The 25,705-nt window shown below is 38.6% G+C and overlaps 1 protein-coding gene across 2 annotated transcripts; it reads left to right on the forward strand.

Annotated features, from left to right (window-relative positions):
• The first annotated feature begins 2,706 nt into the window (after nucleotides 1-2,706).
• On the forward strand, nucleotides 2,707-16,477 carry zbtb34 (zinc finger and BTB domain containing 34). 2 transcript variants are annotated; one of them, XM_038702488.1, is made up of 2 exons: nucleotides 2,707-2,863; nucleotides 9,373-16,477. In XM_038702488.1, the coding sequence occupies exons 1-2, from the start codon at nucleotides 2,846-2,848 to the stop codon at nucleotides 10,933-10,935; spliced, it is 1,581 nt and encodes a 526-aa protein (XP_038558416.1). In that variant the 5' UTR covers nucleotides 2,707-2,845; the 3' UTR covers nucleotides 10,936-16,477. The 2 variants fall into 2 exon arrangements, with proteins under 2 accessions (XP_038558416.1, XP_038558415.1); XM_038702487.1 differs by having other exon boundaries at nucleotides 2,710-2,945.
• The last annotated feature ends 9,228 nt before the right edge of the window (nucleotides 16,478-25,705 follow it).

Consider the following 25,705-nt stretch of genomic DNA (forward strand, 5'->3'; position numbering starts at 1 on the left):
CTCTTGGCACACATAGAAAACAATGTGTTATTCATGTTAAGCTTAAAAATTGGGCTACTTATTTAACATTACCAAACAAACTGCAGTTAGAGTTGTATTTGTTGTTTGCAGCAGAGTTGTTTGGTATCTTTTAATATAATAATAAACAATAAAACTGCAAAAGTTACATATTCTATCTAGGAGGCTCACAAATGATGGGATTTCTTTTAAATAATTGCAATAGATGGAACAAAAGATCAGAGATCAGAAAATTGCAATAGATGGAACAAAAGATCAGAATAATTAAGAAACCAATTAGTTTTGTTAGACTTACTAGAGTACATTACCAGAATCACATAAATTTCCTTTTCAGAAGAGGAATAAATACAAATCTTTGATCCATATCTAAGCATAACCAGGCTTAACATAAAACAGTGGAGCTCCTTATTCCCTCAGTTTGATACATGATATGTGTTCTTTAAACAAATCATCTGGTCTCTGCTCCTATACAATCTTATACAGGGGCAGGGGGCTTGGGGATTTTGCAATGTCATCTGGGATTAAAAAGGAGCAGCACATCAGAGCCCCAGGCCACACCACCTGGAGCCCCTATACGATCCCTGGCGCTGCACCACTCAAAACCAGCCCCATTAGCTTACCGCCAAATAATTCCTGGTCAACCAAATGACACTGAGCTAACAAAGCCCCATTTCAGAAAAGATTACAACTTCAACAGGAAACCCTTTGATTATGAGTTTGTTTGAAATGTTATCAATACCATGATCATTCCTGCGGATCAACAAAACCATCTCTAATCACCATACCTTGGCTGTACCTTCAGTTGTGCATCAATCTACTGGGGGGTGGTGGGGGGGAGCAAATCACGGTAGAGAATAGAGGAGTGACTTGTATAACAAGAAGCACGTGCAATGACAAAGCGATTCCTTTCTCTACGTTGATCACCCACCTGCACACAGATTAGGTCAGATATTCACGTGAGCTGCCAACATGTCACTCACACTTGATAAAAAAAAAAGAAACACACACAGCACACATTCATTTCATGTTAGTGCTCCTAACAGTAGACAGCAGACAAGAGTTTACCTGTCCCATTTACCAAAACAACAAAGACACCCTAAAAATAATTAGTCAATTAAACACAACACAGTGTTTGCAAACAGCTTTTATAATATAAGAGTGTAAATAAGATGATGTGAAATATGGCCATGAACCTTAACCTCTGGTCAGGGTCACAGTATACACAATTCAATACAATGTGCCATTCACAGACATGAAAGTTAATATTTGTATATATATATATACAAAAGATTAAAACTGTATGAAATATATAATATATTAAGTCCAGTTTTTGTGTAAGTTCTTGTAAATTATTATACTTGCAGTGCGAAATTAATGTATTCAAAGCTCTACAGTATGCATAAAAGAGATAAGTACAGTAAACAAATCTCTCTTCTTTGGGTGATGACCAAACATAAAGCTAAACTGAAGTTCTGTTTTCATAAGATCCTGCATGAGGGCTACCCTTACAGTAATTTCCATGGTGTTATGTTTGCAGTTTTATTGGATTAATGGGAAAACTATGCAGATGATCGCAAATATTTTCCACTGTCTCTAGGAAATACTTTGATCTTTCTCGTAAAGCTTCTCATTTATTTATTTCAGTTTCCAGCATTTTCCTCATTTGCCAATGCTCGATCATTTATGATGCACAAAGTTAATATTCATAGTTAATATACACAATTCAAACCAGACAACCAACAACCAAAACCCACACAAGCAGGTATTCATTGTGGTTACAAGAAACAATGATTTTAAAAAATAAACATGAACATGTTAATATTTTTATCCACCACTTTAGTTTAGTTTTTGTAACCTAATTTAGTGTATAATGCCAATGGTATGTTGAATAGCATACTGTCCTTGTAACTAATCCAACTCAACCTTTTGAGAATAATTTTTATACAGTCTATATGACAGGGATGCACAGTTGAAGTTTCATCATCAATTCAGTCTCTGGCGCCCCCTTGTGGGATCTATGCAGAACTGAATTAATTAATTTTGAGTTCATAAAAACTGCTAATGCAACCCATTCCAAAATACTTTTATTAAACCCAGCAAATGTCTGAAACTAAAACTAAAATGTGACTACCAAAACTTCTAATGAGTTCAGAGTTGATCAATAAAGTTCTTAGAGTAACACAACTGAGCTCAACTCAATGCCACAATTTGGCGATATCTTGGCGATAACCTCATGCTACCCTCTGTTAGTAGGCTGAATAAAGAAATAAATCTGTTTCTGTATTTAAAACAATGTAAATGTTGCCAATGTTAACTTTTTAGAAAAGAATAAAGTTTCTTTCTCTTTCTCTTTCTGTTTGTGTTCGTGCGTGTTTGCGTGCGTGTTGGGGGGCAGCTGCACAGATACACAACTGGAAAGGTGTGGACCAATTATTTAAATGAAGAAACAATAGTATTACAATAAGTACAACATTTACAGAACAACACAAATATACCAAATATGGAGGAGTAATAGCCACGTTATCTGTTGAAAACTATTAACGACTGTAAGCTACTTTACATTTTCGCGCGTGTATGTATGTGCGTGCATTACGTCGTATAGTGAGAACATTATGTCTCAGTACATAATAGTGACATGAGCAAGGGAGGGGCTGCTGCTGCAAAACACACTGATAGAATGAATGCAAAGAGCCAAAAGAACACTTCCTGTTGATGCAAAAATTGCAGCAGCAACTGTCTGACACATCTGGACTGGAGAGGGGGGGAGGCCTGGCTGTAGCGTTAGCGAACTACTGAGGGGAATGGACAACGTTTAACGCTAACATTAATGCTAATCTGCAAGACGGTGAGTTGAGTGGACTTCAACTTTGGCTTGGACTGGTGACCATAATGCGTGTGTAATGTCGGCACGTCTTTGCTCTTACAGTGTAAGTAATGGGGAAATAATTGCCTGCGACCGTACGCTAGCATGTAGCTAGCGTTAGCCGCTACCTAGCACTGGTCGCTACTACATGCCCTTTGCTGGCACGGAATGGTTGCTAACCAAGCTAGCCCGAACTGTTAGCATAAGCTAGCTAGCAGATTAGCTATTTCATATGACAGCCGCTATAGTTTGTATCCGCGTTCGACGTTGTAACCTGGCTACTAAACTACACAATGTTGTCAAGCTTGTATATAGCTAATCTGGGAAAGTGTGTCCAAGCCGTAAAATAATCCACCATGTTTGAGTGAGTGAAGTCTTGAGTGAAAGTTACGCATTTTTTTTCTGAAATAATTTGCTCGATTCTAGGCTAGCATGTATAGCTAACTTAGTTAGCCACCGCTTGTGTGCTGTTTTGTAGTTCGGCCCTGTGAGGCGATGCAGTTTTTTTTTAAACGAACGTTAATCTAACTACAAGTTCCCGTAGAAATGAGAAATAGTGGAAACAACAAACAAAACGCAGGTGGATGTGAATGTGAAGCTAACGTTAAATGCTCCGATAGGTTGACCACCACATAAATAGCGAACAGACTACTAAAAGAATGGGTTTGAATAAAGTTTGAGACGCCGCACATTTGCTACCAAATGTAACGGCACTGCCTGCATCTACGATGGGATCAACCTTACATGCTAATGTCCCCCAGTGTCCATTCACGATGAAGTAAACACGACTCCGAAGCAGTAACGTTAAGTTGGCGTACTAAATGCGCAGCGAATAACGTTACATGCAATAACAATAAGCCGTATTTCAATCTCACTGTTCGTGTATGGGGTGGCATCATCAGGCCCGTATGTTTTCAGGGTGTCAGTGGTTTTCGCAGAACATCTGTTAAGGTGAAAAACTAAAGTACTAGCAATCATCTTGGTAACAGTAAATGCACTTGTAAACTAAATAAACTGATGATGTTATGGCGGTAAAGGACAAAGTGCAGGGACATTGCAAGTTATTCTGTACACCTGGGTTCACCTAGTTCACCGAGGACTGTGTTTGGTATTGCTTTGACATCCATTTGTCCTACAATTTCCCAATTGCTTTGCTAAAAGCCTAGTTTAAAACCAACAGCATTCGATATTCCTGGACAATTGCCTCTGAAACTAGCTTAAATATTTTAACTGTATGTCAGAACAGAGTGGAGCCAAATCAATTACGACTTCTGCGTGAGCAGGCATAATGGCTTCGCACCCGTTCAACCCTATCTCTTATAGTCCCGTTTCTGTTTGGGATAAGCAGTAAAACTGTATTGGTTTCAATTAGTGATTGTGCAATTAGTGATTGTGCAATACAATGCATATGCTGTAGTTACATAAAACAATGTCTGGTGAAAACGGAACTCTGTGAGGTCTATCTGTAATGGTAATCTGAAAATCCAGAAATTGCTTGGCATTGTCACAGGTTACTGAGTGTAGGGATTTTATCAGAAGCCTTTACCAGGCCAGTTTTGTGCTCATGAAACTGTCATATCACCTATTTATTTAAATGTCACCGTATTTACTGTTTTGTGAATCACAAGGCAAAATGTTAAACTCATGTTCAAATATTGGCATCAGTAAATGTCATTGAATAAGTTTTAACTTTCTAGCGGTGTGATAAATAGTTTTTTTTATTTAGGGGCATTGTGTCCAATGTATCACTGCAAACTGTAATTGCAGCAGTGGAATCACTGCAGGGAGGCTATAGATGGAAAGATGACATAGCAGGATGATATCCTGGCTAATTAGTTCTGGTCATTAAAAAAAAACATTCGTCTGTCTTTATGTTGTTATCGTTTTCATTAAAATTCCAAAACATACGCATTCATTTCCTATTTTGAGTGAACTTGATTATGTTATCATGGCAAACTTACTTCTCTGCATTGTACAGTCTCTTATAATGCTGTTCGTAAATGATCATTTCTGTTCAGTGTTTTTATAAATTATGACTTTTCTTATCACAGCAAGTTTGAGAATGAATATGTTGTCGAAGAAGTATAAAGATAACAATAGGCTGAAGACTCTGAAAGTCTGTGTTTTACTGATAAGCATCTTGAGTTGGCAGAAATGAAAGATAAGCATTTTGTTGTTTTCCAGTTATTTATTCCAAACAAATCAAATAAGAGAACACACCCGGAGGCTAAGCATGTACAATATTTAGCCTTGCATACTGAGCTCCCACTAAGCCTTTCCACAGTGTATGTTATTCTCACACAGTGTATGTTATTTCCTTACATCATACCTTCCCATTAATGTATCAAAATCTAGTCTATTTTTATCTTATTTTTTACTTTCTGTTTTAAATTGCTCTCCAACCTTTGCTTGTTAAGCAGTTCTGTTCTGGGTCTGGTCTGCCCCACAAGCTGTTTCTCAAAGTAGGTGAAATGCTGCTGATGTTGAAGAAACCAAACAATGCTTGCTTTGCTTGCTGACTTTGATTTTTCTTCTAATGTTTCTCTCTCTTTTTTTTGAGTGACATGCCAAAGTTATAGACTAAAGCTTTAGTTGATGTCTTACCACCAGAGTTATGCTGACATTATTGTCAGCCAAACTATCAATGCACTCTCAGCTTCCTTTATACCTGAATACATGAAGCAGTTATGTCCAAAAGGTTTATCACCAGGCAGGAAACTTTTGCTTTAGATGGTATTTTTGAGCTGAGTTTCAACATTTTCTTTTTTCCCCACGTGAGCCAAGCATGTGATCCTCACCCAGCATGTGCATTTCCAATGTATGCATTCTTTGGCTTCCCTTCAACCTGGCTCCATTCAGTATGCATGTTGTTGGCAGCCATCGCTGATATGTATGTATGTATGTTTTATTTGAAGGCTGGTAATGGGCAAGTAAAAATGATGTCCACCTTCTCTCTGTTGATCTTTGCTACATCTTTTCCTCTCCTGTGCCAGGGTGAGAGCATATGGTTAGTTGGACAGGTGTCTTGGCAAGCTTTGGCAACTGGAGAAAGCGTTAATGTTCCCAAAGTGCTGACAGGGACTCAATGTGCAGAAGATCATGCTGAATTGCTAGCAAGGCGAATGGAGGGAGGGAGGGTGGAGTGGGAGTGGGAGTAGGAGAGATGGGAGACAGGCAGATGGAGTGGGGGGAGAGGAGGGTTAAGCTGGAGAACTGACACATACTAAGGTTTTGCAACATGGAAGTATTTGCTTTTACAAACAAAGAATTACACAGTAGGTACAGTAGAGTTTAATTTCATAGCTGCAGCTTTACGACGTGTGGTTTAACTAGTTCTGCTGAGAAGGCAGGGTCTGCGTAGGTCTGTTAACATTTTATCAACTAGCTCAAATCAGTATATTGTGTCAGGGTAGTATTGTCACTATATGTGCCTTTTGTGGGGGGATCTAATCTACCATTTTGCTAGAAAGTCAAAGCTTGAATGTTGACTTGAATGCAATGGAATATATTAGCGTGGCAGATGTCCGTTGCGTTTATTCAGTTGTAGACATTACAAGAAAGCTTGGTATATGCTCACCTTCCAAGAAGAACCAGATTTTCTTCTTTCGCTGCCAAATGTAGCATATACACCTGTATGTATTCCCTTATATGACGTTTACCCACAGTTAGGTGTACGTAGTCGAAATCGTTTCATCTACTTTTCTTGCAATTTCCTGTTTAGCAATAAAGTCTATGGATGAATGATCGATAAAAGTGCCATAAATAAATGACAGAAAGGATGCCATGTGTAAAGGAATTTCTCATTTCTCAATTTTATCTTTTCGATTATTGGTCAGTTTTGTTTCTTGCACTCTAAGCACTTTGAGTTTGGGGTTTACAGTTGTGTCATAGCAGTTGTCTTTTGCTTTCATTTTTAGGATTGAGTGACAGTGGGATGTTAAAATGTCCATACTCTGTACAGTTTAATGTGTGCAGTTTGTATGTGCTTGTGCAGGAAAAATTTTCACCTTTTCCCTTTTGAAACGTATAACCGGATTTATACTTTTCCGACTGTTGGTTTAAGTAACTGCATCTCCCAACGGAACACCACTGTTGAATGTCAGCGTTGTAACATAACGAGTTGTCGTCAACTAAAATACTTCACCTGTCACATGCTCTGCTCCACTCCGTGAGGGTGTACGCACGCGCGTGCACACACACACACACACACTGCATTGCTGTCTTCCTCTTGGCTCTAGATGTTGTTTAAAGTTAAAAATATTTGATTACTATTTCCTATTTCATGGGCTATTTTGGAAAATGCATAAACATTTATAAAAAATTGAAGCATTCAGTGTTAAAAGTTCAATAAATGCATGATGTTTCCTAAGTCAATCAATAATCGTGTTAATAACCAGTTATGACCAAAATAATCATGATAATGAATTTTGCCATAATCGAGCAGCCCTAAAATATAATATAACATTTTGTACAACATACTGTGTACTGGTAAGCTCATTAGCATTTCAGAAGATTATATGGATAAACTCTTCCATCAGGGAGCCAATACAACTAGGTATATAGGGATAGTCACCATGATCTTAGAAGTAAATATGTATTGTAATACAGCATATATCATCATAAACATCAAAAACAAATACTACAAAAATATATTAAACTGGAGTTAAGATAAATACACTTCATAGGCTACTCAAATTTAGCCTATGGAGGGAGGGAGGGTGGAGTGGGAGTGGAGGGAGAGGAGGGTTAAGCTGGAGAACTGACACATACTAAGATTTTGCAACATGGAAGTATTTGCTTTTACAAACAAAGAATTACACAGTAGGTACAGTAGAGTTTAATTTCATAGCTGCAGCTTTACGACGTGTGGTTTAACTAGTTCTGCTGAGAAGGCAGGGTCTGCGTAGGTCTGTTAACATTTTATCAACTAGCTCAAATCAGTATATTGTGTCAGGGTAGTATTGTCACTATATGTGCCTTTTGTGGGGGGATCTAATCTACCATTTTGCTAGAAAGTCAAAGCTTGAATGTTGACTTGAATGCAATGGAATATATTAGCGTGGCAGATGTCCGTTGCGTTTATTCAGTTGTAGACATTACAAGAAAGCTTGGTATATGCTCACCTTCCAAGAAGAACCAGATTTTCTTCTTTCGCTGCCAAATGTAGCATATACACCTGTATGTATTCCCTTATATGACGTTTACCCACAGTTAGGTGTACGTAGTCGAAATCGTTTCATCTACTTTCCTTGCAATTTCCTGTTTAGCAATAAAGTCTATGGATGAATGATCGATAAAAGTGCCATAAATAAATGACAGAAAGGATGCCATGTGTAAAGGAATTTCTCATTTCTCAATTTTATCTTTTCGATTATTGGTCAGTTTTGTTTCTTGCACTCTAAGCACTTTGAGTTTGGGGTTTACAGTTGTGTCATAGCAGTTGTCTTTTGCTTTCATTTTTAGGATTGAGTGACAGTGGGATGTTAAAATGTCCATACTCTGTACAGTTTAATGTGTGCAGTTTGTATGTGCTTGTGCAGGAAAAATTTTCACCTTTTCCCTTTTGAAACGTATAACCGGATTTATACTTTTCCGACTGTTGGTTTAAGTAACTGCATCTCCCAACGGAACACCACTGTTGAATGTCAGCGTTGTAACATAATGAGTTGTCGTCAACTAAAATACTTCACCTGTCACATGCTCTGCTCCACTCCGTGAGGGTGTACGCACGCGCGTGCACACACACACACACACACACTGCATTGCTGTCTTCCTCTTGGCTCTAGATGTTGTTTAAAGTTAAAAATATTTGATTACTATTTCCTATTTCATGGGCTATTTTGGAAAATGCATAAACATTTATAAAAAATTGAAGCATTCAGTGTTAAAAGTTCAATAAATGCATGATGTTTCCTAAGTCAATCAATAATCGTGTTAATAACCAGTTATGACCAAAATAATCGTGATAATGAATTTTGCCATTATCGAGCAGCCCTAAAATTTAATATAACATTTTGTACAACATACTGTGTACTGGTAAGCTCATTAGCATTTCAGAAGATTATATGGATAAACTCTTCCATCGGGGAGCCAATACAACTAGGTATATAGGGATAGCCACCATGATCTTAGAAGTAAATATGTATTTTAATACAGCATATATCATCATAAACATCAAAAACAAATACTACAAAAATATATTAAACTGGAGTTAAGATAATACTTCATAGTAGTATTCATAGGCTACTCATATTTAGCTTTGTTGTTGTGCTGCAATGCATTCAATGTTGTTTCTTTTGGCATAGAATTTGTGGTATACTATAATGTATAAAGTAAGTAAGCCTGTATCAAATGCTTGCCTTTAACAGCTTTCTGTCTCACTTGTCCTACATATATAGTACAATAGTTTTTTTGTTAATTCTTTAAATATAAAAAAAAAAGTAAAATGCTGCGATGCAATGTTTGAAAACCTAATGTCTTCTTGTTTTCAGGCTGTCGACAAACTGGAGAAACATATCCAAGAAATGGACGACGGCAGCTACATCGAGTTTGATGTGCCGGAGTTCAGTAACACTGTTCTTACCCAGCTCAATGAGCTGCGGCTGCAAGGGAAGTTGTGTGACATTATTGTTCACATTCAGGGCCAACCGTTTCGAGCCCACAAGGCTGTGCTGGCAGCTAGCTCACCCTACTTTCGTGACCACTCAGCTCTCAGCACCATGAGTGGCCTTTCCATCTCAGTCATCAAAAGCCCTGAGGTGTTTGAGCAGCTTCTTGCATTCTGCTACACAGGTCACATGTCCCTGCAGCTCAAAGATATAATCAGTTTCCTCACTGCTGCCAGCTTTCTGCAGATGCAGGCCATCATTGACAAGTGTACCCAAATCCTGGAGAGCATCCACTCCAAGATCAGCCTCCCAGTTAATATCTGCAGCCCCGAGAAGGACGACTCACAGAGCAGCCGCAATGGGGTCAATGACAGCAACCTCTTTGTAAACCCTACCCAGATCTCCCCCCCTTACTACTCCCGGCAAAGTCAGGCAGGACACGAAGCGCGCTTTGAGCTGGCGGGAAAAGGCCTGGGCCGGGGGCGACAGCAGCAAGAGGAAGGCCAGTCGGACCGAGGCAGTAGTGATAGTGTGTCAGAGCATGATGCTCCCTTGGAGGGAGAAACAGAGCAAGTGGAACTGATTGGCAAAGATGGGCAAGTAACAGATGTGCATGTGAAGGTAGAGAAGACTGAGAGGCCCACTTACTCAGATAGTTCCTCAGCTGGTGATGATGGCTACCACACAGAGTTGGTAGATGGAGAACAGGTATTAGCTGTTAGTGTGGGGTCTTATGGTCCTGTCATCCAGTCTGCTACCTATTCTTACTCAGGGCTGTCCTCCCCGTGCTTTGTCAACCTTAGCAGCTCCAGTCCTTCCCGCTCCATCCTCAGTGGCTTCAGAGGTGGCCGAGCCAGGGCAAAGCGCCCCCTAGCCATCCCAGCAGGGGTGCTGAGTCATATCAAACCAGGCTCAGATGACAGCGAATCAGCTGTGGGACCCACAGGGTTGGAGAATGATGTGCGGGAGCGTAGCCTGCGGAGCCAATGGTACCCTTACAATGAGAGACTCATTTGCATCTACTGTGGAAAGACCTTCAATCAGAAAGGGAGCCTGGATCGCCACATGCGCCTGCACATGGGAATCACCCCATTTGTATGTAAATTCTGTGGCAAGAAGTACACAAGGAAAGACCAGCTGGAGTACCACATCCGTGGCCACACGGACAACAAGCCCTTCCACTGTCAGATCTGTGGCAAATGCTTCCCGTTTCAGGGCACCCTTAACCAGCACCTGAGGAAGAAGCACATGGGAGCATCAGAGGGCAGTAATCATATGGACTCTCCAGAGAGGACGGAGGGAAGCTCAGGTCAGAAGGACCATGAGGATACGTCTGAGGGGATGGCCTTTGAGGCGCAATACGCAGAAGAGGCACCAGCCAATGATATGGAAGAGAGTTCAAAATGCAGTCCAGAGGAGGCTCAAGCATCAAGATGTGATTTTTAGGTCCTGCTTCAGGTTCAGGAAGCTTTAAGAAATGTTTATTTTAACTCAACTTAAAGGACTTTTTTTCTTTTGGAATCGGCTCCCTCTACTGTGGACATTTCTTGCATCAAGGGTTTCTGTCATTTTTGTGAAAGTTAGATGTTGAATGCAGAGAGCAAATGGGTGCTTTATAGAAATTTGATTCTTTCAAGCAAAGGGAGTAACAACTTACTATTTTTGAGGAGGTCCCAATAATCAAGACCACCTAATTGATTTCTCTTTTTATCTTTCCATGTTTTTTAAATATACATATTTACAGAGTTATATAGGCATGTTGCAATAATTGATAATGTGAAAGCTCTGGTAAGATGCTAGTCATATCACATTTTTACCTGACCCGTTTTTGCACATGTGGCCACAGGAGGTCACTTACTCACAAGGAATGATTTTTCTGCCAGTGCAAAGCTTCGTGTGACATATCCGTTCAATACCTCATGATGCAACTACATACTCATAACAGACAGTATTTTAACTTAAATGAAACTCACCAGGTTCTACCTCATAGCCAAGAACCTACCAGGCACAGACGTGTTCACAGTTTTAATCCGTTTTAGGTTGTATGTACAGTATCTTATTGCCAAACCCTGTAAAGAATATTCTCTCAACACAAAGCCTTGATACTTAGGGGAAATATTCCTTGCTGATTGTATGGATTAGGGACAAAGTCCTTGTCAAATGTTTCATGGTCAGCCAGGTTGAGATGATGATTTAAGAAGGTGCTACGTTAGGAGTGCATTACATTTGCTAGCTTTCTTGTGTGTTTGTTTTTGGCAAATGCCGAAAATAGAGAGAAACTTTCAAGATATGATTTAGCTGTCTTATAACGTTTGATCTACACAAAACACTTAAGGATTTTATCTCTCATCACTACTGCAGATCTCACTCTGTTGGCCAAGATGTGGTTTTAGATGCTGCCATCCATGTAATGGGTGAATTACATCCAAACAGTGAAGTCATTTATATTCCTCTATACTCTGATTGCAGACTTATACTGAATTATTGTATGTGTAAATTGTTTTGTCCTGAGGTAGGCTTCTAGGTTAATGCTCAGTGTCTAACAGAGACAGAGACCCATTGTCAACTCAGCACAGTAGGAACAGCTCTAGATGTGTTCACATAAATCTATATAGTATACTAGCCTGAATAATATGCAAACAGAAAGAACAAAGGAATCTCAGCCATTTTGACATGGTTTTTCTTCCATTCTTTGAAAGAGCTATTAGGTTGTTTCCTTTTTTTCATTCTTCCCTTACTTTTATTATGAGACAATTGATCTGTGATCTTTGTCCTCTACATTGGTTGGGGTCAAATGTAGATTTTAAATATGTTTGCCATTGTCAGTCCTACTTTATGGTGTATTAATGATGGACGAGACTTCTTAACTTCGTCCCACTGTACAAAAAATGAAGCCAAAATGTCACTAATACAGGCGATGCCATCTTGGGCTGGGGACATCATTTGGAGCCAAAGTCTGCACGGTAGTGGGTTGGAGACGCGGTATCAAAGTCCCGCCCACACAGACTTGCTGCTCAGTTGCTAGCAGGACTCAGCTGTCAATCATGATGTGAAACCCTTTTTTTTTTATACCATTAAATAACTAATTAAAACCAAACTTGACACTTGAACATACATCAGTTTGAGAAGAACTACCTAAAATGACAGAAACCATCTTTGGTAAAAATGTATTTGAGGTGTACTTGGAGGGGGCGGACCTATACTTGACATATACTGCAGCCAGCCACCAGGGGGCGATCAAGATGTTTTGGCTTCACTTTTGGTGAGCGGTCAATCTTTATATACAGTCTATGGTGTTGACATGTGGCTTGCAAGATTAAGGCTAAGGGTTACATGTTAGAGGTAGCTGGTGATCCAAAGTATTGAAGCACTTTGCAATGTAAGTAGGTGGGATGGGTGCAATCCCATTGATAAAATGTGCTCATTCCTGTCTTAATTCTGGTGCAGCAGCTGCGTTGCAGAGTAGTGCTCGCTTCACAGCAGTGACTTTTCCTCTGAGTAAAAATGTTGTGAACTTGGAGGAGAGTCTGCAGTAACATATATACTATTGGATACAAGTCATGCATATGACAACATTATATTTTATCTATACTATTTGAACCATGGGGTTGTGGGAAGGGGGTGTTAATATATAGAGACTTGGTTTTATTTCCATTGTGATTTAAAATGATCTGCATTCACAGTAAAAACATAAAAGCCGCTTAGAAGGCCTGATTGATTATCCTGTCATATTTTGCAAAGTTAAAGCTCAGCTGGGTGGTCCCATTTGTGCTAACCTGCTTTCTTATTTGCCATCCAGCTGTTTAATGCCTTTTTAGAAGAGCACCTGCTATATGCTTTTATTTTGTTGACGTATGGTCCATGCTAAATTTGTGTTTGATTCTTTCGCAGTTTTCATGTAATGTTGTACTTTTGTGTGGATTTGGTGGGAGAATATTGCGTTTTGTTGCAAATGTCTAATTACGCCAAGAGCGCAGCCATTTTATTCCACTGAATGTGCGGTCACCGTTTTCACTCATTGACAGTTAAGATAGCAAACCAAAATGTATGGAATTTAGCAAAAATCGGTATAGCTAGCTTTTCGTTATCTTTTTGTTTAAGGATTCATCACAAACACTTTTGATCATCATCACCCGCAGTCTGTCGACCTGTACAATACTTTTTAGATGAATGTTTACTAAGTCAAGTTTATTTTTTATTCGCTGATGTGATGTGCAAGTTTGGCAGCTGATCTGACCTCACCAAAGTCAGTTGCTGACTAATTTGAATTTGCCTGACGATTCTTGCCCTTCACCTAGACAAAAAACTAAACAAGAAATGCATACCGTCTTGCGTTATTGTCAGCAAGTTTTTGTGAGTAATGGGTACAAACTGGTAAAACTATTTTGTGCCAACAGTTCACACCAAAGACTAATAGGTGGTTTTTAAAAGTAAATTTTGACTGTATTGCAAAATTGAATGCTCATTAAGAAGAATTTGTTGTTAATTTAATGTAGGACTAGTTCGTTGCTACTTGCAAGGAATGTACGTTTCCCAGCTTCTAACAATCAGTTCTGTAAAATTTGAACAATTTGCTAAGAACACATTAAGTAGCAAAGTCATAAATAACATCATATATTAAGCCATACAAAAGCTGACAATATAAAAGTTGTGCAATAGGTATTGTAATTGTTTAAAGCCAATGTAAACAAAAGAGAGGATACTTCACAAAAAGTGGCATCTTAAACTTAGTGCCTTGCCACAAGCTTTACAATTTTGATTCTGGCACTTAGATTCCTGTGCCTCTTGTGTTTTTGTAATGAATTGAATAGCGAGATTATAATAAGACATGGCCACATTATTTATTGTATGTGGTGCCAAGAATGAATAGAAATTAAGTCAGGTCATTCTTGTCCATTTTATAGTTTGTTTTTGTTTTTTCAGCGCAAGTCCTGCCCCCTGTTTGCTTTTTATCATTTGATTTGTTCTCTTGTCATTGGATGGACAACTGATTTTGTAGCAATTGATAACAATCAAATGAGGCAGACTTGTTCCCTGCAAGCCATTGCCCCATGTTCAGAGACTATACTGTATCCCTCCTCTAACAACTGAGGACAATCTTAGCGATGTACTGTAGTTTTAGGCATTTCAATGAAGGAAGGAGATGCATGAGAAACACAAACCTACTTCCTGTCTGTTCTCTCGGAGCATCTGGCAAGGGAACAGCTGCTCGGGTATTTAGCAGATAATAAACAGAATATTTGTGGAGAAAAAAGCTTACCCTCATATACTATAGCTTAATTGCACGTTGCTCAACCACAAAATTGTATAAAATTGCCAATAGATAATTTCTTAACTTGAATTTTCTTGTATTTGTGTCATCAACTGTGCACTTACAGGTTTTTTTTTATTTTATTGATAGTAAATACCAATTCCATCTGGGAAGTCTAGCTTAGCTCTCTGCTATAATGGCCTCAATCACTTTGGAAGAGACTTAAATGGTGCTTTTAGACAAGTCAGATTTTTTTTCTCTTATCAGATGACTACACAAGTCCATATAATCATCATATGTGAATGGAGGGGGAGTTGTTTAAATGCTTTTCACAAACTTTAGTTCCTTATGTGATATACACACACGCATAACCAACTGAACTTGACACACACTCAAATCGACTCTTTGCCAACTCCTAGTTCCACACCTCTGAGTGGAACAGGAGATGCATTATGGGCCACAAGTAATCAAAAGGAAGTGTTTACAGGGAAGGCTGTCAGACTACTTTTTGAAATTGCAGCTCGTCCTATTCTTTTTATAATAAACTCACTTCAGGTAGTTTACAAACACTGATACAGGCTTAGAAAAAAATCTTAAGTCTTCCATAGCTTTTCTGTCAGTTTCTGTCCACTGTGTATTTTAGAAAAAGCAATAACCTTTTTAAAAGTGGTGTATTGGGATCATCAAGCCTATTGAAATATTGGCCTGTCGTATATCAAACAAACGGAAATGTCAGGGAGCTGTTGAATTGAAGTAGGACCCGGACAATTTAATATTGATTTATTTTTTATATATTTTCTGAAACTTTGGACAGGTTGACTTCCTCCTATATATAAATAAAAAAGCAGTGTTGCTTGCTGGTGTTCAAAATGCTCATCAAACTCCAGTGGTAGTCCGTAAACTGCAACACAAGAGCTGAGCGTGTGGCTCAGTAATCAAGCTCAGTGGCACTGTTCAGAGTTGCACCTCCAGCTGTGTCAAATAATGAAAGGGATTTTGGGCTGTATAGCCACTGTTTGGGAGCGGGCTCTCTGTTTTCATGTTGAGGTTCAGTGGTCTCCTTTGGCTCATCAGGCACTGAGACTATAGTTGTAGTTGTTCAGGATCAGGGGGGAAGTTTTAAGTCTATTGTTGCTTGTTCCTTTTCCAACTCCCTAAACTGCACTATAAAGTCTCTGGCTCATATGTATTTGGTGACAAGGCAAAAAAAACTTAGAACTCAGGGTATATAATGTTAAAAGTGGTCTCATTTGACATACATCCTATGTCCATAGTTTAATTGTGCACTTCTCTTCAGGTGGGAAAACAAGTCCTCAGTCAGTGGTTCCCAAACATTCTGCCTCAAGGTCTCAATGAGCCCATGTTTTCCACAGAGCTGAAGCTTTAGGAGCGCTGAAGACCATGAACTGAGCCATGATAGCAGAAATACCCCAACTCCTATTTTGTCCACTCTACACACAACCTCACAACCCAACTGTGAACCTCAGAACTCTACTGTTTTGTACAACTATGAAGTAAATGAAGCTAGCTAGAACTGATGTTGTATCTATTGCCATTTATGAATTTATTTTATAGCATGAAATAAAATATATTTATTCAAATTATATATTTTACTCATAATCATTATGTGCTGCTTCATTTTGGTTCTTAAGCTTGTAAATTGCTTTTTTATTATATAAAAAATGTCAATAGAATAATGCGTTTGTAAAATAAAGACGCTGATTTGGCTACAATTTGTCTTTTGTGTCTCAGGAATTGTTTTATTTACTATGAAAATGCAAATGACCCAGATCAAAGCATTTGGTGTGAAATGGAAAAAACTCAGCCATCCTTTACTTATCTAGTTGTAGCATGTGTTAAACAACATGACGTCCAATATTGTAGTATATGTGGTGATGGCATGCATGGAATTCACATTATACTGCACTAATACTGTGTACGCATGCCATCTGGAGGAATTACTGATGTATGTGCAACTTTGACCCTCTAGGGGGAGCTGGAGAATAACAAATACACCTTAAACACTCACTCGTCTTCAATTTATTCTAAACAAAGAAATATCGCAGAACGAATAGGCTGTCATGACTTAAAATATAAGGCGGTTTAACTACACCATTACAATGTTACTAATACAAACAGTCTTGAGTAAATTATAGGCAGTGAAAATTAAGTTATATATGTTAGATAATAACTAGCAAAACAGATGTCTGAAAAGACCTTTTCCTCTTATGTACTTTTGAGACTTTAATAATCTGTGTCTTTTTTTTGGTACAGATGGTGCTTGTTGAAAATAGGCCATTCACAAACGTGAAGAAAGACACAAAGTAGTAGAATATAGGCCTAAGATAAATTGCTTCAGTCTCAGATGGCTGGTAATAATATGAATTTATCACCAAACAGGCTCCTTTCTCCTGCTAGATCGCTGGCCAAATTCTCTGCGTAATCCCCACCAGTGTTTTTGCTCCTGTCCCTACTGTGTTAAAAATGCATCTAGAGGGAGAAATATATCCATAGCACGGTACAGCTGTGCAACAACATCCCATGGTGTTAACACTGTATGTGGATTTTACAGAAAGTAAGACCATAAGGCAGCTTAATGACTAATAAACCACCAAACTGGCCAGCTATGTGCTTCATTGGCATTTTCTTGAAATACTTTATCACTCAGGCTGCATGTTGCAGTTTGTCACTGACTTCATTGAAAACTAGAACAATTCTGTCACTGTTACTGATATTCTCGGGTAAATAAAATCATACTTGGAAACATGTAAGCATCACTCATTATAGAAAATTCTAATAAACTGGATGAATTGTTTAAATGACAGCATTATAAGGCTGCACAGACATTTGATCCTAAAATAATAGGCTAAATTGCTCTGTTCAGTGGAATATGAGAATTAAAAAGACCGCAAAATACAAGGCCAGGAATCCCGAGGTAGTGATGTTTCCACAAGGAGTCTTTAACTGCATGCTATGGGTATGATGTATTGTGGCTCTCTGTAACACAAACTCTACCAGTTGGGTTGGAGGGAATAACTGATAAGTGTTGCTGTTTCACAGTTATGTTAATATTTATTTTCAGGATGAGCATTTGTTTTCTAATGGCAGGTTAGCTACTACTGGATGACCGGTGGGGTCTCCCTTTCTCTACACATTTTTGTTGCACTGGCTCAGCCTATCTCATGCTGCGATGCACACTGAAACTATAACCTTCTTACTGTCTCGCAATTCAGAAAGGGTCATTTATGCCTTACAGCTCATTTGAGTTGCTGCTGCAGCACAAACTGTGCGGTGTAGCTTGATAATGTAACCCATTAATTAATGAAATCCAAAAAAGGCATCTAGATGTTTCACCCCTATCCGTTCCCTTAAACCTAATCTCACTGTCCCAGTGGAGTAATTTTGAGTGGCTCTTGTGATATAGATGGAGATTTTAATAAATGTTCCATACCACTATGTTATTTGGCATTATTGTAACAGGGATTATTTGGAAGTTACCCAAGCTATTCCTTCACCAAACTGTGTCACCATTGGCCTTAAGGAGCATAAAGGCCCTTTGTGTCCTGGCTGGCTCTCAGCAAATGTTATTATTTGTGATAATGTTGTTGCCTCTCTGAATAAGATAATGCTATTTACAAGGGATTTGGGAGGAAAAAGTGGAGCTGGTGGGAAGCAGGTGAGAGGTTCCCACCTACACAAGATCCTGCAGTTCGTTTATTCCAGGAGGAATTCCTTCTCTGGGTAAAGAAGAGTATTATCACCACATACAGGAAATGCGTAAAGCCCCCCCGCACAGCAGCTAGCAGGTAAAGGTAACTTTTATCTCTTAATCTATGCTTTGTTCGTTTTAATAAGCAACTACCGAGGAATAAAGTAAAGTATCTGGCAATTTAGCTTGTTAGCTTACATTAGCTGGAGTGGCTTGATTGGTTAGTTTGGTTTCTGCAGATATGATACACGTCGAAGTTTCAACAGTTTGAACACTTGTTGGCAGCTTTATGCGATGAACTATGTGACTAAATATACCATGCTTTTATTTTAAGGTTATTGCGCAGGTGTCGTGTCCAGACCGCTGTGTTTGTCCTAAACATGTTAGGCTCGGCTTGCTTACAGTGGGCCTTTGGCATTTTTTGACGTGGCACAATAGGAAAAGCACAGGTGTAACGTTAGATTAAAAAATCAATGACTTAGCTGCTTCATTTTCATGGTCCTGGTGTTGAGCATGCTGGCTCACTGTCATGGTTTACTGGGACACTTGCATACAATGAGTCCATTGTTAATTGTATTATTAGAAACCCCTGTACTTTTCCAAAGATATAGCAGTTTGCCTGATAGCAATTATTACCCCAGCTGTGACATGGGGACATCAGGTTTTCAGCTCACGCATATGACAGATAGGAAGGCTTTTATGTCAGTATTTTGGGGGCCTTTTAATTGAGTTGTAGAGTTTAGTAGAGAGAGACCAAAAAGATTATGGAGCTCTACTATTGACTACCATAGGTTCTTAATTTCTGTGTGGCATAGGCTAAGTAAATGTTAAGGCACAGTATTTCTATTTTATTATTTTTCACTGTGTGTACCTGTACACCTCCTGAAATGGTTCCAAAAGCAAAACTTTCTGCATCAGTTTTAGAGAGTTTTATTTTGAAAAACAGCTAACATTTTAAACAAGATGCCACCATTCTTTCTACTAATAGCAACTATTAACATAGTGTGTGGTGATAACTTAAGTTTGTATTTTCATAAGTGAATTATATATCCCCCACACTGCAGCGCCTACAATTACGTGAACCTTGAGGAAAAATCTTAGGTACGTTGGCATGACACATTAGCCAAAACCCTGAAAAAGAAGACCATCTGTCAGATTCTGAGAAACCACTCCTTTTCCAAATATAAGCCTTTTCATGTTCATATTTTCCTTCATTAAAATTAAGACGGCCTGTTGTGCTCCAGTCATTTTGACTCACAGTTGAGTAATGCTTTAGATGCTCATGGTGTGCTGCTGTTCCACAGCTTGTTACTTACAGTATCGAGTGTACATTCAAAGTTAGTTGTTACACATGTGCTGCAGCAAGAAGTAACATGTTTTTCTTTTATTTTTGAGAATTTGATGGATTTGACAGGAATATTACTTCTGTCTTATTTGTTACAATTGCAACCTTTCCTACTTACAGTGAATGTCATTTTATTCCTTTAAAACATGCATGCATTGGTGAATGTTTTTGAGAGCCTTTCCAGGTTTTGTTGGAGATGGTCTCTGGTCTGCTCTTACATAGATACATGATAATAGTTCCTTGTAGTGGGATATAATATCAGTTTTATATTGTATTTAAAGATTTTGGCACACTTATGATCATTTGTGGTTGTAGCCAAATATGTATTTAACTTAACTGCCTGAAATAGCTTTTCTAATGGCTTTATCAAACTAATTCCAGAGAACAATGACGTTTGTGCCTTTGTGTGCTACATCTGTGTGCAATTATTGATAAAAAGAGCTGTGGGATGAAAATGCAGAGTGAACCGAGTTTGGCTCTTAAAGGTCACAGGCTGCACATGGAAAAAAATGTAACATGTACCAAATTGAAGTTTCGCTAACCAGTTCCCATGGATACAATGTATTGAAAAGACTGTGAAAGATTTCTGTCCTTTGTCTAACAGTGAAGATACCTCACTAACAAAGTTTTACTACTGCAACACTGGAAAAACCGCAGTAATACCTCACAAAATACAATTTCCATTGTGCTAAGGAAAATTCCTCTTGTCGATCCCTAAGAGATTTCCTGTAAGTTCCCTGCAGAGGGCTTCCAGACGTTTTGAAGGAACATGAAACAGTGGTCATGGCATGTGGCTGTAAAGCTATAAGCAAATCTGCACATCTCCACAGTTGGAAGTCAGCTCAAATGCCGGGTTCTTGGAAGACGGAAAAAAAAACTGAATTCAGTAGTTCCACTATGTAAGTAATAAACAATGAAGTGACTATTCTCCCAAAGAGAAGCTTTACCACATGATTATGTGTTTCTATTTTTAAGCACCTCTTAATAACTCCCATATGCATCACAATACGTTTACAGCAGCAATGGGGAGTGGTTTGAATAAATGACTCGGAAAAAGATGTTGGTTACCTTTTTTATGGTGGATTGTACTTCCATCGTGTTCAGAATTGTGTTTTTGCTGACTTGCAGTGTGACAATGACAAAAATAGGTTTGTGCCCAAGTAAGAGTTGTGTCACCTCAGTGGAACGCTCCATTACATACATGTGACAGAGACGGAGAAGTGGTCCAGGCCAGAGGTTACACATTACACTTTTTGTTGTCCATCATTTGTACAGACAGGGTTATAAAATTTTTGTCATAATTTATTATTACATAATCATTTTCATTTAAATGTTTAAAGTTAATTAGACGTAGCGAGACTTTACTGGACTCCCATGTGTTAAAATAAGGGTGAAATAAATTTTAAAAATAGCCTATTTCATTGATTTCATTTTCAAGAACAACTCAATCACAATAACAATTAATATGCAGAACTTACAGATTACTCATTTTTAAGGGCACGGACAGAAAAGATGAACAGACACTTTTCATGTCACCACATGAAGTAGATGAATGATTTTTACCTTCTTGCAGCCACTTCCTTCCCCTGTAACATTAGCTGCTGCTGGTTGATAAATGTTATCAGCATTACTTCCTCTTGTCCTTCACCAATTGATCCTTTATTTCACTTTGTTTATCAACCACATCACAATTATTGTAGCAATATTGCCTACCAGTGCTACCAGCTAGACAACGTGGTCATGCATGTGAGATCAAAGATAAGATTACTAGACAGCAGCTGAAAGGGCTGCACGATTTGGAGAAAAAGTCATTTTGCAATTATTGTGGACAACTTTGGGAGTTTGCGATTGAGATGGTAACAATAGTAACAAATGTTATCATCAAACTACATGCTTGATTATCAATGAAAATCCATAAGGCACAGTGAAAATTGTAACAGTTTATTAACAAACAATGGAAGTGAAGACCCTGGTATGTGGACATTTGACATGGGGCTTAAAATATTGTCCAAGCTTTTTAAAACATTGAAACAAATTTTATACATTTAATGGAAACAACATTACTGAATGATATTGACATTTAATACTGCACAGATCCAAAAGTTGTTGTACGTGCTAGTCAGTTTGACACCAAAATATGTGAAAATAGGGCCTAGGTATAAAAGAAATACCGAAGTTATCCTTCAGATTTTTCCATCATTGTTTAAAAAAATTATTTGTGACCCCTGTTCCAGACACTGAAACGATAGCATAGCTGTGGTACCACAGTATGTCTTTAGTCTGTGGTAAGTTGTGACAGAAAGATGGTGTGATCACGTTGGTGAAGAGAATGGAGAGAGGAAGAAGGAGATGACAAAAAGATGGATGTTGGTTCACTTTGCAGAGACTTCATGGCTGCTGTTCACGTAAATTGTCTTTTGATGAGGAGGATTCTCTTTAAATGCAATTGTGAAAACTAGGGCTAGTGTATTATAATTAACTCACCTTATTGATAATTATATCATAAAATGTTTTCTCAGTAACACCGGCTACTTGCATGAAAAGATCTTAGCATGACCCTGGTTCACAACCACTGGAAAACGGGGGAGTACTGTGGAAATGTCACCTTCCCTGCATAGTCCTTTCATAGTGCTAGATGTCAAAATATTTAACATATCCCGACTGCTGACATCTTCAATTCAAGATGTTTTCAAATAGAAGTCATAGCCGTTATCCAAGGGCCACATATTGCTTTTAAATGTAATTCAGTTGTTTTCAAGTCTATGTCTACTCCAATTTATCATATTTGGTAGAGCTCTTAATAATTAACTATAAATTATAAGTTATGTGGCATGTCTAATCTCTTTGGGGATGCCTACATTATGCAGTGAAAGCATAAAATGTGAGTGGTTAAAGTCCCCAATGAAGAATTAGCGCAGTGGTTTCTCCTGGTATGACATTTACTCAAAAGGTGGAGTGAAATAGATTTGTGGGAACACAGGAAAGTGAAAAATAGTTCTATTAAAAGTACAAGGACATGGACTTTTACAGATGTGAAACAACAATACAGGCCAGTTTGAAGGTTCAGGTTTGAAGGCAAAGGAAATGCGGTTCCCTTTGTGCTGAGTGAGCACTGTGTCAGCTCATGGTTTTCCATGTTGGTTGAGGAGTGGGGGCTGCACAGGCCACCCTTACTGAAGGTTTTCCATCGTGGTGAGTCCTCAGACACAAACGGCATCCAAAGAGTCTGTCATCTCTGTTTATGGAGACGATGAAACCTCGTCCTCTGTTTTACCACGATTAGGTTAATTGACAAAGCAGACTTAAACTGGTTTGAAGATGTCATTGCTGTCAAAAAAAATAAATTAAAAAAGTGTTGATCTATCTGGGAAGACATAAGGATTTGGTACAAAGTGCTTTACTGTCCCTCTGTCTTTAGTAAAAACACTTCTTAAAAGAGCAACAGTCGCAGTGATGAATATCTCCCTCTGTCCAATCCAAAGCCTCTTTGACATGGAGAAGAAAGCTTTTTAGCTTTTGACTTATGAGCCAGCTTTAACAGTGTTTGTCGGTTTAATTTAGACAAGTGTTTTGGCTACTATCACATAAGCATCCGTCTTCACTTTGGCAGCACACAATGTTAACATGGCAAGTAAAGTTTCATTCGGAGCGAGGGAATTCAAATACACACTCTGTCTTGCTCTGTTGATAATTGGTCTCTTTAGACAATCTGATTGTCTTTAAAGTCGTCAGTCGCATGAATTCATACTAAATTGATTTCAAATGCTCTCTGTCTAAACCTTCAACTCACAAAATATGACATTAATGGAGCTTGGTTCATTGCAGTGTAAAGTCATTTTTGCTTCGTTTTCCAGCTGTCTTTGGAAATCTCATTGACACATAGTAAAGTAAAGGTGGTTTCTGCTGTCAGTGGAGGGGACTGCTGGATGCATTAGTTTTACAAGGCTGTCACATTTCATTTGTCATTCCTTGGTGTGCTGACTCTAAATACAAACACTGTGCTTGATAGTTTTGAGCATGTTTTTATGCAACCAGTTCTCATAACCTAGTCTTTGTGATAAGAAAAAAACTCGATGTAGTTTTTCATAGTGCCATTGTATTTGTTACTGTACTATAAATTTAGTTTTCCATTTAAATTCAAACAAATGAAGATATTGCACAATAGGACATGATTAAAAGCACATTTGCAAAAAGCTGTGTTTACTGCGTGCGTGGCAGAGACATGTATTGGAAGGTGGGATTAACTCTGAAGACAGCAGTAATTTTTTGAGCTAATATTCACATTACAGACCTTTTGGTCAGAAAAGCAGAAAGGTTTTTAAAAAAATACACTTTTGAGGTACTCCACTTACAGTTCAAATATGATTCATTTTGAACTGTTATACTTAGATTCCTGCTCTGTTCACAATACAAATAATGTATAGTTCCAGTTTGTCTCTTAAAACTGAAATATATCCCTATTTTACTCAGTTAAGTTTGTAATGAATAATATCAACATACAGTCATGGCCAAAAGTGTTGGCACCCCTGAAATCTTTCCAGAAAATCAAGTATTTCTCACAGAAAAGTATTGCATTAACACATGTTTTGGTATACACATGTTTATTCCCCTTGTGTGTATTGGAACAAAACAAAAAAAAGAAGGAAAAAAAGCAAATTGGACATAATTGCACACAAAACTCCAAAAATGGGCTGGACAAAATTATTGGCACCCTTAACTTAATATTTGGTTGCACACCCTTTGGAAAAAATAACTGAAATCAATCGCTTTCTATAATCATCAATAAGCTTCTTACACCTCTCACCCGGAATTTTGGACCACTCTTCCTTTTCAAACTGCTCCAGGTCTGTCATATTGGAAGGACGCCTTTTCCCAGCAGCAATTTTAAGATCTCTCCACAGTTGTTAAATGGGATTTAGATCTGGACTCATTGCTGGCCACTTCAGAACTCTCCAGCGCTTTGTTGCCATCCATTTCTGTGTGCTTTTTGAAGTATGTTTGGGGTCATTGTCCTGCTGGAAGACCCACGATCTCAGACGCAAACCCAGCTTTTTGACATTGGTCGACCCAAAATCCTTTGGTAATCCTCAGATTTCATGATGCCTTGCACGCAGTCAAGGCACCCAGTGCCAGAGGCAGCAAAACAACCTCAAAACATCTTTGAACCTCCACCATATTTGACTGTAGGTACTGTGTTCTTTTCTTTGTAGGCCTCATTCCATTTTCGGTAAACAGTAGAATGATGTGCTTTACCAAAAACTTCTATCTTGGTCTCATCTGTCCACAAGACGTTTTCCCAGAAAGATTTTGGCTTACTCAAGTACATTTTGGCAAACTGTAGTCTTGCTTTTTTCTGTCTGTATGTCAGCAGTGGGGTCCTCCTGGGTCTCCTGCCATAGCGTTTCATTTCATTCAAATGTCGACGGATAGTTCGTGCTGACACTGATGCACCCTGAGCCTGCAGGACAGCTTGAATTTCTTTGGAACTTGTTTGTGGCTGCTTATCCACCATCCGGACTATCCTGCGTTGCAACCTTTCCTCAATTTTTCTCTTCCGTCCACGTCCAGGGAGATTAGCTACAGTGCCATGGGTTGCAAACTTCTTGATAATGCTGCGCACTGTGGACAAAGGAACATCTAGATCTCTGGAGATGGACTTGTAACCTTGACATTGTTGATATTTTTCCACAATTTTGGTTCTCAAGTCCTCAGACAGTTCTCTTCTCCTCTTTCTGTTGTCCATGCTTAGTGTGGTACACACAGACACACAATGCACAGACTAAGTCAACTTCTCTTCTTTTTATCTGCTTTCAGGTGTGATTTTTATATTGCCCACACCTGTTACTTGCCCCAGGTGAGTTTAAAGAAGCATCACCTTATCTTAAATCTTATTTGTCCACAATTTTGAAAG

This window comes from Micropterus salmoides, unplaced genomic scaffold (assembly GCF_014851395.1).
Source record: "Micropterus salmoides isolate LMB-PRFRI ecotype aquatic unplaced genomic scaffold, ASM1485139v1 Ms_hic_scaffold_7, whole genome shotgun sequence".
Classification (NCBI taxonomy): domain Eukaryota; kingdom Metazoa; phylum Chordata; class Actinopteri; order Centrarchiformes; family Centrarchidae; genus Micropterus; species Micropterus salmoides.